General features: G+C 33.4%; 1 protein-coding gene across 1 annotated transcript in view; it reads right to left on the bottom strand.

The window, feature by feature from the left end:
- The window catches only part of SRBD1 (S1 RNA binding domain 1), a 226,268-nt gene that overhangs the window by 103,504 nt on the left and 110,062 nt on the right, over positions 1 to 12,702 (bottom strand). Inside the window, exon 15 of the mRNA XM_017544825.2 lies at positions 5,212 to 5,303. Within this exon, the coding sequence (XP_017400314.1) occupies positions 5,212 to 5,303 (92 nt within the window). The remainder of the gene's footprint in view (positions 1 to 5,211; positions 5,304 to 12,702) is intronic.

Genomic DNA, 12,702 nt, shown 5'->3' with positions numbered 1-12,702 from the left:
AAAAAAAAAAACACAAACAAAAAAACATGAATAATAAAAATAAAAAATGCAGAACAGGGATAAAGGTTGAAATGTAACAGAATTCCACTCTATATACTACAGACTCTTAAAAGTACAGTCATCCTGTATCCTTTGGTGACTGGTTCCAGGACCCTTGCAGACACCAAAGTCTGTGAATGCGTAAGTTCTTTATACAAAATGGAGGAGCATTTGCGTACAACCTACACATAACCTGCCATATACGTTAAATCACCTATAGGTTACTTATAATACCTAACACAATGTAAATGCTATGTAAATAATTGTTATACTATATTTTCAATTTTGTATTATTTTTATTGCTGTATTTTTTTAATATGATCAATCCACAGTTGGTTGAATTTGTGGGTACAGGGGGTCAACTGTATTTATTAAATGGCTTTAAAGTTCATTTGCAAAAAAAAGAAATGCCATGAAAAATGCAATTTAAAAAAATTAAAGCAAGGTATATTATAAGCCACAGAAATTGAGAGTTGCACTGTGGTAGACTAGATAGACCAATGAAAGGGGGACATAAAGTACATATAGAGATTTTAGTTTTTTTATAAATAATTTTTTTTTTTGAGACAGAGTCTTGCACCGCTGCCAGGCGCCAAGCTGGAGTGCAGCGGCGCGATGTCAGCTCACTGCAACCTCTACCTTCCGGGTCCAAGCCATTCTCCTGCCTTGGCCTCCCAAGTAGCTGGGACTACAGGTGCACCACCACGTCCAGGTAATTTTTTTGTATTTTTAGTAGAGACGGGGGTTTCACCATGTTGGCCAGGATGGTTTTGATCTCTTGACCTCGTGATCCACCCGCCTTGGCCTCCCAAAGTGTTGGGATTACAGGCGTGAGCCATCATGCCAGCCTATAAATAATTTTTAAATGGTAACGTAGCTCAATGTGTAGAGGAAGACAATTAGTATAGCATCTTAATACAAAAAGTTAAGCATTAGAGAAGAAAGTTATGCTTGCTATACCAAAAGTTGGGAAGGGATCCCAGACTGAGTTAAGATTAACATCTTAAAAGATAAGCAACCAGAGCTACTTCTTATGGTTAAGTGGTTGAGTATGTAACTTGCATGCCCATATGCAGTAGCCTTGAAAGCAGCATTTCTCCTCACTCATAATATGTCTTATATCCAAAGAATAAAAAGACTTGCACGGGTTTTTTAGCCTTTCAGTTCTATGAAATACCTAGAATCCTAAAGCTTCTAGAGCAAATTAATTTATTTGCTTAAAAGATTAAACTGTGCTCTCTTTAAATTTGTCTCATCCTTTTATTTAACAATATTAGACATCTGTATTTTTAAAGTCCAATATTCATCTCATTTTATCCTTCCCCTTCACATTAGACAGGAACAGAGAATAGGTAAAATTCCTCCATGTTGTCTTTTTCAGTCAACAACTCCAAATTAGAATTTTTTTAAATGTAATGCTTATTAAAATGTAGTTTTAGTAGTCTTGATGCAAATCCACTATAATCTTGACCCTCTAAGTAATAATTACATTTTTAAAGAAGAAGCTGAGAAATACGTTGACCTGAAAACAATTTTCTGTATCTGATTGTAATGGAGGTAGACTGAAGGTTACCAAACTAGTATCAACTTTTCAAAATTCATAGATGATGTATCTAAAAAGGGTGAATTTTACTTTATGTAAATATATCTCTGAATTAAAAAAATATTTTTTATTTCTCTGAAAATGTTAAACTTTTTCTTCTGTCTGCACCATCTCTATTTCCTCCAAGTAGCTTTTTTTCTTCCCTAGTGTATTTTGGCATCTGTCTTTAATACTAATAGTGCAAGTTTTCATTACATGTTAGGTGACCACTGACTGTCCATCAGAGGCAGGGGACTTTAAGTGCTTTGCCCAATGGTAAGGCTTGTCAACTATGGCTTTACTGTGGGTGCTCTGGCCATTTCTTTGTGGTACCTCTAATCTCAGTTTCTTCAATGTTGTCTCCTGTATTAGCAGAGTCTTCTTATCTGCACAGTTTTATTCCTCTCTAGTATCTCTACAACACCATGTAAATATTTACTCAATTCTCCTTTATTTCAATAGCATCCCCACTCTCATTTGTAAGCTGTGTCCTCCACTGTAGAAACCTTCTGTTTAACCCTCTCCAGAGAACAAATCCCCTGTCTTCTGCAAAGGTAGAAAAAAAGACAGTTACTCAGCTGTGTGGAAGGGGATGTTCATTGTTGTTGTTATTTTATTCACCTCAATATTTTATTGAGGTGAAATTCTCGTAACATATAATTAACTATTTTAAAGTGTAGAAATCAATGCTACTAAGCATGCTTGCAATATTGCGCCCCAACATCTCTATCAAGTTCCAAAACATTTTAATTATGCCCAAAGAAAACCCTGTACCCATTAAGCAGTCACTTTCCATTCCCATCTCTTCTCAGTCCCTGACAACCTCTAGTCAGTTTTTTATCTCTACAGATTTGCCTATTCTGCACATTTCATATAACCGTACAAAATGTGGTCTTTTGGGATTGGCTTCTTTCACTTGATGTTGGTATGACATTTTTGAGGTTCAAATGGTGTTGTGGCATGTACCAGTACTCCATTCTTTTTATGGCTGAATGATATTCTATTGTATGGCTATACAATATTTTGTTTATTCTTTCATCATGTGAGTTGTTTCCAACTTTAACTATTGTCAATAATGCTGCTATAAGCGTTTGTGTACAAATATTTTGGTTGAATCCTGTTTTCAATTTTTCTGGAGACATACCTAGCAATGAAATTGCTGGGCCTATGTTTAATTTGGTCTCATTGCTTTTTAGATAGACTTTCAACCAATACCTTCATTTTCAACCCAGTCTCAACCCTCTCAGCATACTTCCAAAGTACTTGGCACCATTTCCTGAACCTATAGGGGTTGCGTGATCCCTATCAGGTTAGTTCTGTATTTTATACAATGCTGTCTTAGAATTCAACATTCTCAAGTTAACTAGGTGACTTATTGTTCATCTATCTGCTTTAAGCTTCAAATCTTGTTGTTGTTGATTTCTCCTCTCCCATTCCTCTTATCTTACTAGGCTTATGCTTTCATTCTATCATGTCATTTTAATCGATTTCAGAAGGAGAAAAGGAAAAAAATTATACTCTATCTTCTACTTTAAATCCATAATAAACAGTTTAATAACATTCATCTACTATATCCATCCAATTTAAATGCCATGTACAATGCCTTGTGGGGAACATAAGCATATACACACACACACACACACACACACACACACACACACACACACACACACACACAGAAGGCAACTTCTGTTTTCAATAAGCTGATAAACTGGCCAAGGAGGCGCAGTAATGAGGATTATTTTCTTACACATGCTTAACACATGTATGAATGTTGAAGTTCTGCTGTATTCTTATATAGGAAACTTTTAGAGGACTTAAAGGTAAAATCCACACCTGTAGGTAGCTCAGATCTCACATAAAGTAAAAAGTCACCCCTGGCATCAATCACCAGGAAAAACAAAAACTCCCAATGAGAAATAGGAACTGAAAAGGAAGTAGACTCTAGAAAACCAAGAGTAAAGACTCCAAGCCCTTTGAATATTTGACTCCAGGACCAGATTTTAAAGACTCAAAGTGTCTAAATTTTTACTAAACATGGTCACTGCCACATAGAAGCAAGCCAAGACACAGAAGGAAGGCATACTTCAAATGAATCACACACTTAAGACACAGCTAGACTTTGAAATTAGAGTAATTAGAACCATATAATGATTCTCCATTTTATTATCTTCTATTTTCATAGTCTTGTTGAAATGTTATAATTCTGTCTCACCTATAATTCTGTGACAGTTATTTACCCACACGGGCCAGTGGTTAAGAAGAAACAGCAGTCTCTTTAGCAGTGGGAGACCTAAGGGATTGCTATTTCTCAGAAGATATGGTCTAAATATTTTTTCCAACACACTATTAGGAGATACCTTCTCAGTGCCAACATGAGAGATTCTGGATTTTATTTTTTTTATAAACGAAAGTACCATTTATCATAGAAATTATGTACACAAATAATATGTGCACGTTTACTGGGTATGTGGCCTCTGCAAGCCTTAGTTTCCTCATTTTTAAAGTGAGGATAATAGTAAGTGTCTCATAGGGCAATAGAGAGGATAAAATAATCTTGGTAACACACTTTCGCATACACTAAGGGCTTAAAAACTTACCGTTGGCAGCTCCCAGTAGAACTACTATTTCTATTCCTTCTGCCATTATTATTATAAGGCAAGCACCAGAAGTATACATGGTAAGGAGACAGATCACACTGAGCTGCTGTGCTAAGAAGCAGCTTCAAAGGAGAAGCAAGATTTTTAGCTGGGATTTGAGTTTAAGAAGATGATCATTTTAGAGAGGGAATTATGTCATGAAACAGCTGAAGGGAAACTACAAGCTCTTTTGGATATAAGAACGCTTTTGGCTTTAAGATTAATGTAAAAATTTCATATATGTATCTCCAGGTATAGATTTCAAGAACAACTAAAAAAATCTAATGAAAATATTTAAGGAAAAAAATTAAATAAAAGATCTACTACTAACCGAGTGGTCTAAATATTCAATTATTATTCAGAAAAATACATTGATCTGATCTAATATTTTGCTTGTGATACCAACTGCTTTCACGAGATGTATCAAAGTATCTTAATTTCTTCACACACACAAGATTTTGACTATTCTACATTACAGAAATCAAAGCAATCAAATACAACTAAAATCAAAGCAGACTGTTTTAAGTAAAACGTGATCAAATGAAAACCCTATTAGCAAGATGAGAGACTAGTAATTTTACAAATATTTGGCAATAAACTAAAAGTCTGTGTACATTCATAAATTTGTATTACAAATATTTTTATGTTACTATATTACTTTTTGCCAACAAAAAGCTTTAATAATATTTTGTAACAATAACAAAAGACCTTAGGATATTTTATTATTTTTATTATTGAACTCCCTGGCATTTAATTTTGCTAAAGACTTCTTCCTCTTTTCCATAATTTCAATTGTTAGTCCAATCAACCACTTTCTTTCTAATATGTCAATTCTTATGCATGTAGTGTAACTTTTAAATTTTCTTGGATATTTAAACTATTTAGCTTGCCACACATCCATGCCCAAAATATCAAAATCACATGTTTTTGTGATGGCCCATAGTTTCTTACCTGCACTTCTTAAATTAGGGTCCAGCCCTGGCATCTCTTTGTTAGCTTCAGGGCTGACACTGTAGATTGATGCTCCTGCTTCACTGACGATACTGAGAAGACAGAAAAAGGGGAATATCATTTTTCAAACTTCCTGCACGGTCAAAGAAAATAAATGAATGAAGCTAGGCATTAGAAGAAAAAAAACTAACAGGGCAAAGTGTTCTCTTCATGTCTCAATGATACTGACAGAATCTAATACTTCATTAATATAAAGTGATTATGCAGTGTTTTTTTTCTACATATGAAATACACAGGCTTTAATCCATAATGAATTCAATCAGTTGCTTTCTCTGTCACTGGTAACAAGAGATGGTTTATAGATTAATACAATGAATACTCTCCCATGATGCCAACTTCAAAATTTTCAGAATATACTTAGCCTCTCCTGGGTTTATATTCCATTACTGACTGACATTTATGATTCCTATCTGAATTAATCATTCTAAGGCATCTTGGAAAGCATATGGACTTATGTGTGTACATGTGTACATGCAGACATACAAAAAACCCCACCATCATCAGCACCGTTCTTGTTATTACCTGGTTATAATTAACGACCACAACATGAAAGAGGTCAGACAAGAAGTCATCCCACTTCTTTTCAGGAGGGTCTGAAAATCATCAGCCTTTACTGAACTTAAAGCCTTCTACACAGGCAGGTGTTAATTCATTTCATCATTTATTTAATCAGATAATCACACAAATCATTCTCTTCCTCTATTCTTTGTCTCCACAAACCACAATGAGAATACTGTCTTACAGCTGACATTTATATGGTGATTACCATTTGTACAGCTTATCAAAAATTTTTACATTAGAGTTCTCCTTTATGACATAACATGCAAAGAAACATCTACTCTAAGTATATACAATACCTGTGGCTGTATACCATGTGACCATGGTATAGATGTTTAGGTGTCAACATTCAAAACCAGAAACATGTTAGGGCTCACTTTTTAATCCACTCTTCGCAACCTCTCCCTTTCACTGCTCCTCGGTATTTATTTCAATTGTACGAGATAAATTTAGTGGATGACATTTAGCATATTGCCCCACCGCAACAAATGAACATTGAGAAATAAAATGTCGAAAAGCCAGTTTGCTATCCCTATCTTTGGAGAATTCTTGAATAAATTTTTATGACAAATGTAAGCCACTCCAACTTGAGAAGATTATTCTGGGGAATGTGAGAACTTCTCTTTCTGCAATCTAGATCTACTATTCTAAATTTAAAGAGAAAAAATAAACACTATAACTGAAAAGAAAGGCTGCTCATCCTGTTTTTCATCATCACTATCATCATGATACAGTAAGAACTAACTGAGTGCACATTATACACAAAACAAAAAACTGCTTTACAGACATTATCTCATTTAATGGAGCAGGTTCCATTTTTAGAATAAGTAATATGCCCAAGATCACATCACTGGTAAGGAACTGAGTTAGATTTGGACCCTAACCTGCCTGATTTCCATGTCTAAGCCCTTAACCAGCACAACCAGGTCTCAAACTCTCAATAAAATGAGAACTCATATTTTTAAATGCAACATCTTTTCTAAGGAAGAGCCACTTTATTAAATAAGAGATCCATAAAAACTTCTCCTTTGCCTTTATCTTTGATCAAAAGGTAAAGCGAAGTTTGCTCACTTCAGTATCTAAAGTAGAACTTAAGGGCATATAGGAGCCAAATATGTTCCATAACTTCAGAGGCCAGCTTTAAAATTAAAAGGTAATAATGCTTTTTCTCCAAAATAAAATTTAGATTATGCTTATCTTCTAATATAACGATCAAAGAGAAAATGTAATGTTAAATAAAGCTTGTAGTGAATAAAATGTAGTGTGACATAATAATGTGATGTTAAAACTAACTTAAGAAGTGATTTTTTCAGTTCCATTATAGTGGCATTTCCTAACTGGGGGCTCTTGGACTACTGGGCAGGGAGAGGCAAGATTCATCAGAACTATACATAAAATGTGTTTATATAAATTTCCTCCCTAGGAAAAGGGGTTCTATCATTCATTGATTACTTAAAGAAATTTGTGACCCCAAAAAAGGTTAAGAAACACTACTACAGGATAAGAATATTTAGCCACCAGCTATGGAAAATTCAGTCTTAAATACAAATTAAAATTCAATCTAACAAAAGGTCTTTTCTAAAAAAGCAAGAGTATTCATGAAGTGCAGGCCAGACCTATTATTAAGAGAATATTTTTAAAAATCTTACCACAGATTTATTTTCTATCATTTCCAGAAGCCTGCAAGGTTACAACTATTTAAATAAAAGGAACTTAAATGATAAATAAAAATTCCAATTAACTGTGGTTTTTAGCAGTTGGGTACCTGAAAATTCGCTGCGCTCTTGGAGGTTATAATTTTCAATAGACTGAGGGAAACTACTGCAAAGAAAAACACTCAGATAATAAATATTCCTCCAAATACCATACTGCCATTTCTTTTAAACAGAGCAATACAAAACAGATGTGACTCACTGCACCCAAAGATTTCGGATTAACATTAATATTAAATCAATGCAAAATGTAGTAAATTTCATGTTTTTTAGTTATACAATAGTATGTATCTAATAAACGGTTCAGTGTTCAGCATAGATCAGAAAGCTTAAATAATCTAAATGAACAGAAAAACCTCAACACTGATTACTTCAATGTAAAACATGTTAGGACCGAAGAAGTACATATAACAAGAATTAATGAAACAAATCAAACTGGGAGTGGTGATGACTTTTTTTCCATAAGTTGCTAAGAACAAAAGCTATAATACTCTCCCTTTTTCATTCCTATTTAAGAGTTCAAGAATAGATGCTTGCCAAAAGTATACTAGATTAACGAAAACACTTTCTGTTTAATAGGAAGTTTTCCAGTAAACTATTGGGAAATTATTCTAATTATCTCTAATATATTTTGAAGAAAGCAAAAATAAACTTTATATAAAATTCATACAGCTAACGATTTAGTATTACATTTCACAAAACAAATTTCTCACCAGTATAAACAAATTAGGCTCAAAATCCTAGCAATTTGATTATTTTATATATTTTGTCATGAAGCAGATAAGACTGAGTAGAATTTATTATCTGGGGGGATGTTAACTGCCACAGTTGTAATTCAACTAATGTTTACAGATTATTACAGTGGAAGGCCCTTCTAATTGCTACAGTTTAGACATCACCTAAACCAATACATTAGTAATCCAAGCTTTAGATATAAGAAAGTACATTTCAGAAGCTACCATCGAGTTTACATTTTACCAGCTCTACAATATGCTAATTCTCTAAAATTAAAATGACAATTGAAAAGAGATTTTATTTAATTAAGCACTATTTTTAGTATTTTCTTTTTAAGGAAACAAACCACACACTTAAAACCTATAAAGCAAGTAAAGTCCCTACAATACTGATGCATTCACTTTCAAATTTTTTGACAAAAATCCGTGAGTTAAAAACGCTAAATTTTATCTTGAGTAAAATTCAATGATGTTACTAACACTAATCATTAATCAATATAGTTTGTTTTCATTATAAAAAACATATGTTTAAATAACAGAATTGATATCTCTACAATTTATAAGTCTTTTCTACAATGACAGGTTGCATGTTGATGAGCCTTTTAAAACTAGGTTTCCAAAAACTTTTCCTAAAGTGACTATTCATTCTAACAGTAAGAAAATGTTATTATCATTATTATGTTTTACCAGATTGAAATGGGAAGGTGGTATTATTTTCATGAAAAAGAAAAACTAGGTTTTTTTTTTTTTTTTTTTTTTAAGTTACTGGGGTAATAGTTTTCACATTCATCTACAAGTTTTCATGAAGACTGCATAAATCTCTTTTCTTCCCATTTCCCAAATATGAAAATAACTTTGTTTTTTCTGACTTTAAAATAAATCACATGCTTTCTCTTATGTTAACAGGAGAACTTAAAAGTAATTTGCTTATATAAAAATGCAGTTATTTAGTAACATACCAAAAATCAACTGGGATATAATTCCTTAATGCTGACTGATATGTTCTTAATTCTTTACAAAAGTATATTAGAATTCCTCAAGCTCTACAAAAATCTAGCACTTTCCTCTTTTCCTTCCTTCTGCCTATCGAAAATGAATGTATTAAAAAGCTACTACGGTAAATGCCTTGCTCATCTCACTAAACTTTTAAAAATAATTTATCTAAAAAACATTCCTCCAACTTGTCAGACTGAGAAACATATCCTGAGAGGTTAAATGACTTGCACTATGTTTCTCAACAAATAATAGAAAGCACTAAAAACATGAACCAACATAAATCTTGATTACTTGGATATGAGATAATCTGTTCTGAAGTATCAAAAGAATAGCTGTTTGTATTTTAGGGATAGGGGACAAGACCAAAAATTAAACTACCACAAATAGAAGGGGCTTTAAGATGTAATGCTTAAAGGCTATAGCTTACTTCTAAGAAAATAGCAAAGCAATTTTAAATTCTTTTATTTAATGATAAATTTTAATTTCAGGGATTCTCAAATGAGCAATATCCAGTCATCCACTTAGGTAAGGCCTGGTGCAGTGGTGAATGCCTGTAATCCCAGCACTTTGGGAGGCCGAGGCGAATGGATCACCTGAAGTCAAGAGTTCGAGACCAGCTTGACTAACATGGTGAGACCCCCGTCTCTACTAAATACAAAAACAAAAACAAAAAAAACTAGCCAAGTGTGGTGGTGCATGCCTGTAATCTCAGATACTCGGAAGGCTGAGACAGGAAAGTCGCTTGAATCCAGGAGGCAGAGGTTGCAGAACAGAGATCACACCATTGCACTCTAGCCTGGGCAACAAGAGCAAAACTTTATCTCAAAAAACAAACAAACAAAAATATTCCGGTAATCTAGTGATGAAGAGGACATAGGGAAACAAGAGAATCCTGTCCTGTCAAAGATTTTCAAATTGTTGAACTCTAGGATAGTAAATTGAAAATTAGATCAAAAATCATAAAAATGTACATTCTCTCTGAACTATTTTTAACAATATACATGAAAATGTAAAAATTCAAAAAAATTAAACTGCACTATTTATGATAGCACAACTGTGACTGAAACAAAGTGGAAAAAAATGCCTACCATTAAAAGGCTCGTTTATGCTGTCATTAAAAATTATTATTGTAAAATATTTTATCTCATGTAAAATAGTTATGATAAATTAACTTAAAAAAACTTGTTAAAAAACAGAAGGCTTAGATAATATAATGTTAACAGTACTGAAACATGTATTATTAGTTTAATTATATTCTTCTTTCTTTAAGTTTTTCTGCAATAACCATGTAATACTCATATGTAACCAGAAAAGGTTTAAAATGTAAGAACAATTATCAAACTGGTCAAGGAATCATATCCGATAATGACCAACATTTTTTAAAATTTACCAAGCTTTCTTTTAAAGTTATTAAAGTTATTGTGAACTTAAATCTGGGTAAACATATCATTTATTTGTAGATCTCAAGCAATGACATTTTATGATATTATTATGATAATGTAAGAGAAAGATAACGAAGCAAAAAGGCAAGAATAAGTTCTCAACTTTTACACACAGGCCATATAAGAAGCAAATGAATGATGAAAAATCTTATAAGAAAATATATATCATACATCCTTAAATTTCACTTGGTCCTTGCCCTCTTGAATTTTACTTGACCTCCTAAGTTATCCTTCATGATCACTAAGGCATAATCAGCTCACTATCTATCTACACTATAAAAGATCTGAGGTGATGCAGCAGTATGCCAAGAAAGTAGTATGCGTGAAAAAATACTAAGGGCAAAATATGGTGAAGCAGAAAAAGAGAAAGAAAACACACAACCTTATTATTTCAATACCAGAAGAGTTTACCTTTAGATACGTAACACTAGCACCATCTGGTGGAGGACAAGTTAGAAGCAATTCTTTAACTACCATGTTTTTTGTTTTCTGGGTTTTTTTAAATTTGTTATGTTTCAATAAAGATGATCATTTTCCACAGAGAACAACTCTAGCAATGGTACAGTTATCACGCAAAGGATCCATACCAAGCCTGGGAGAATATAAAAAGTCTACCAACCAGAGGACCTAAGTGACATCCTACCAACTCTTAGCTACAGAGCAATCTTTCAAAAGAACAGAATTCTCTTGGCTACCTTTCTTTTGGTGCCCCATACCACACTGGATGAAAAGAACATTTTCCAGCCACAAAAGAAACCTAAAATGGACAGACCTGAATTACCAACTAACAAGCAGAACTTTAATTTGGAGTTTGGGGTTCCAAACTTCACAGACAGGGAAAAGCAAATCAGCAAACTGAAGGACAAAGAAGATGGAAAGTTTGTCTCCCATTTGTAGATTAAGCTCCTCTACTGAGGCAGAAGAAATTTTAACAAAGAATGGCATGAGCAGAAATTGTTGTTTCCTGTTACCTTCCACAGAAAGCATCTCTCTTCCTCTCTCTTCCCTCCCTCCCCACCTTCTGCTTTCCTTTTTCAAAATCCCTCTTTTATCTTTTTTCTCTACCTATATCTGATACCAACATAAAGTTGTTGTAAGTACTGCATGGTACCACTAAGGGAACTGAAGAAAAAAAATGACACAGGACCAACCATAAGACCTGGTGCATAAGTGGCATTAGACTAGGCAAGAGGCAAGGGCCTGGCTGATTCTGGGACAGGAAAAGCAGGCTCAGAGAGAGGCACACTAGCCGTGGCAGAAACTGTTGTTTGCAGCAGTACTATAAACATTCCAGGTTCACTGCTAACAAGATAAAAAAAAAACCTAAGGAGGCAGGGAATAAATACTGTTCTAATTTCATAATTAAAATTGTTCTTTGGTCAACATTTTGAAATGTATTGACTTAAAAAAACATGGTGTGTAAAACCCACCTGCCATCCCAGCACATCCAAAAGCTGCTTCTCCTGATTCTTGCAGTTAACTCCAAAATTATCAAATTTTTATGTACTCAAATTTGTATTTACTCATGTAATACCAGATTATCTGTATTTGTTTAAACAAGTGCAAATTTATTCAGATACAAATCTGAGAGTTGCACGGAGAATTGTACAGTTTTCTTAACAAAGGGAAAAGTTTGTTTCCTTTATTCTTCTACTGCTCCTATGTTTTGTTTTGTTTTGTTTTTATTTTTAGCTTACATGCATCTGCGGGAGTTTGTCCAGTAATAAATACGAGAAGTTCAGATTGCTATGGCATTGATTTTTTAGAATATAATATAATGCAAATTATTCTACTCCATCATTATTTAATAAGACAGAATTAGCCAACTTTGAGAATATTCTAATATTTTGCTATCTTTTCCCAATAATACTATTATAAAAGAACAAAAAGGAAACCCCAAATAAACAGAAAAAAAATGAAAAAGACAGTAAAAAGTAAAATATAATAATAAAAAGAGAAAGACAGAAGCAGAGATATACTTTGCCAGCA

Source organism: Cebus imitator, unplaced genomic scaffold (assembly GCF_001604975.1).
Source record: "Cebus imitator isolate Cc_AM_T3 unplaced genomic scaffold, Cebus_imitator-1.0 Scaffold172, whole genome shotgun sequence".
NCBI lineage: Eukaryota > Metazoa > Chordata > Mammalia > Primates > Cebidae > Cebus > Cebus imitator.
This window is presented reverse-complemented; position numbering and strand designations above follow the sequence as displayed.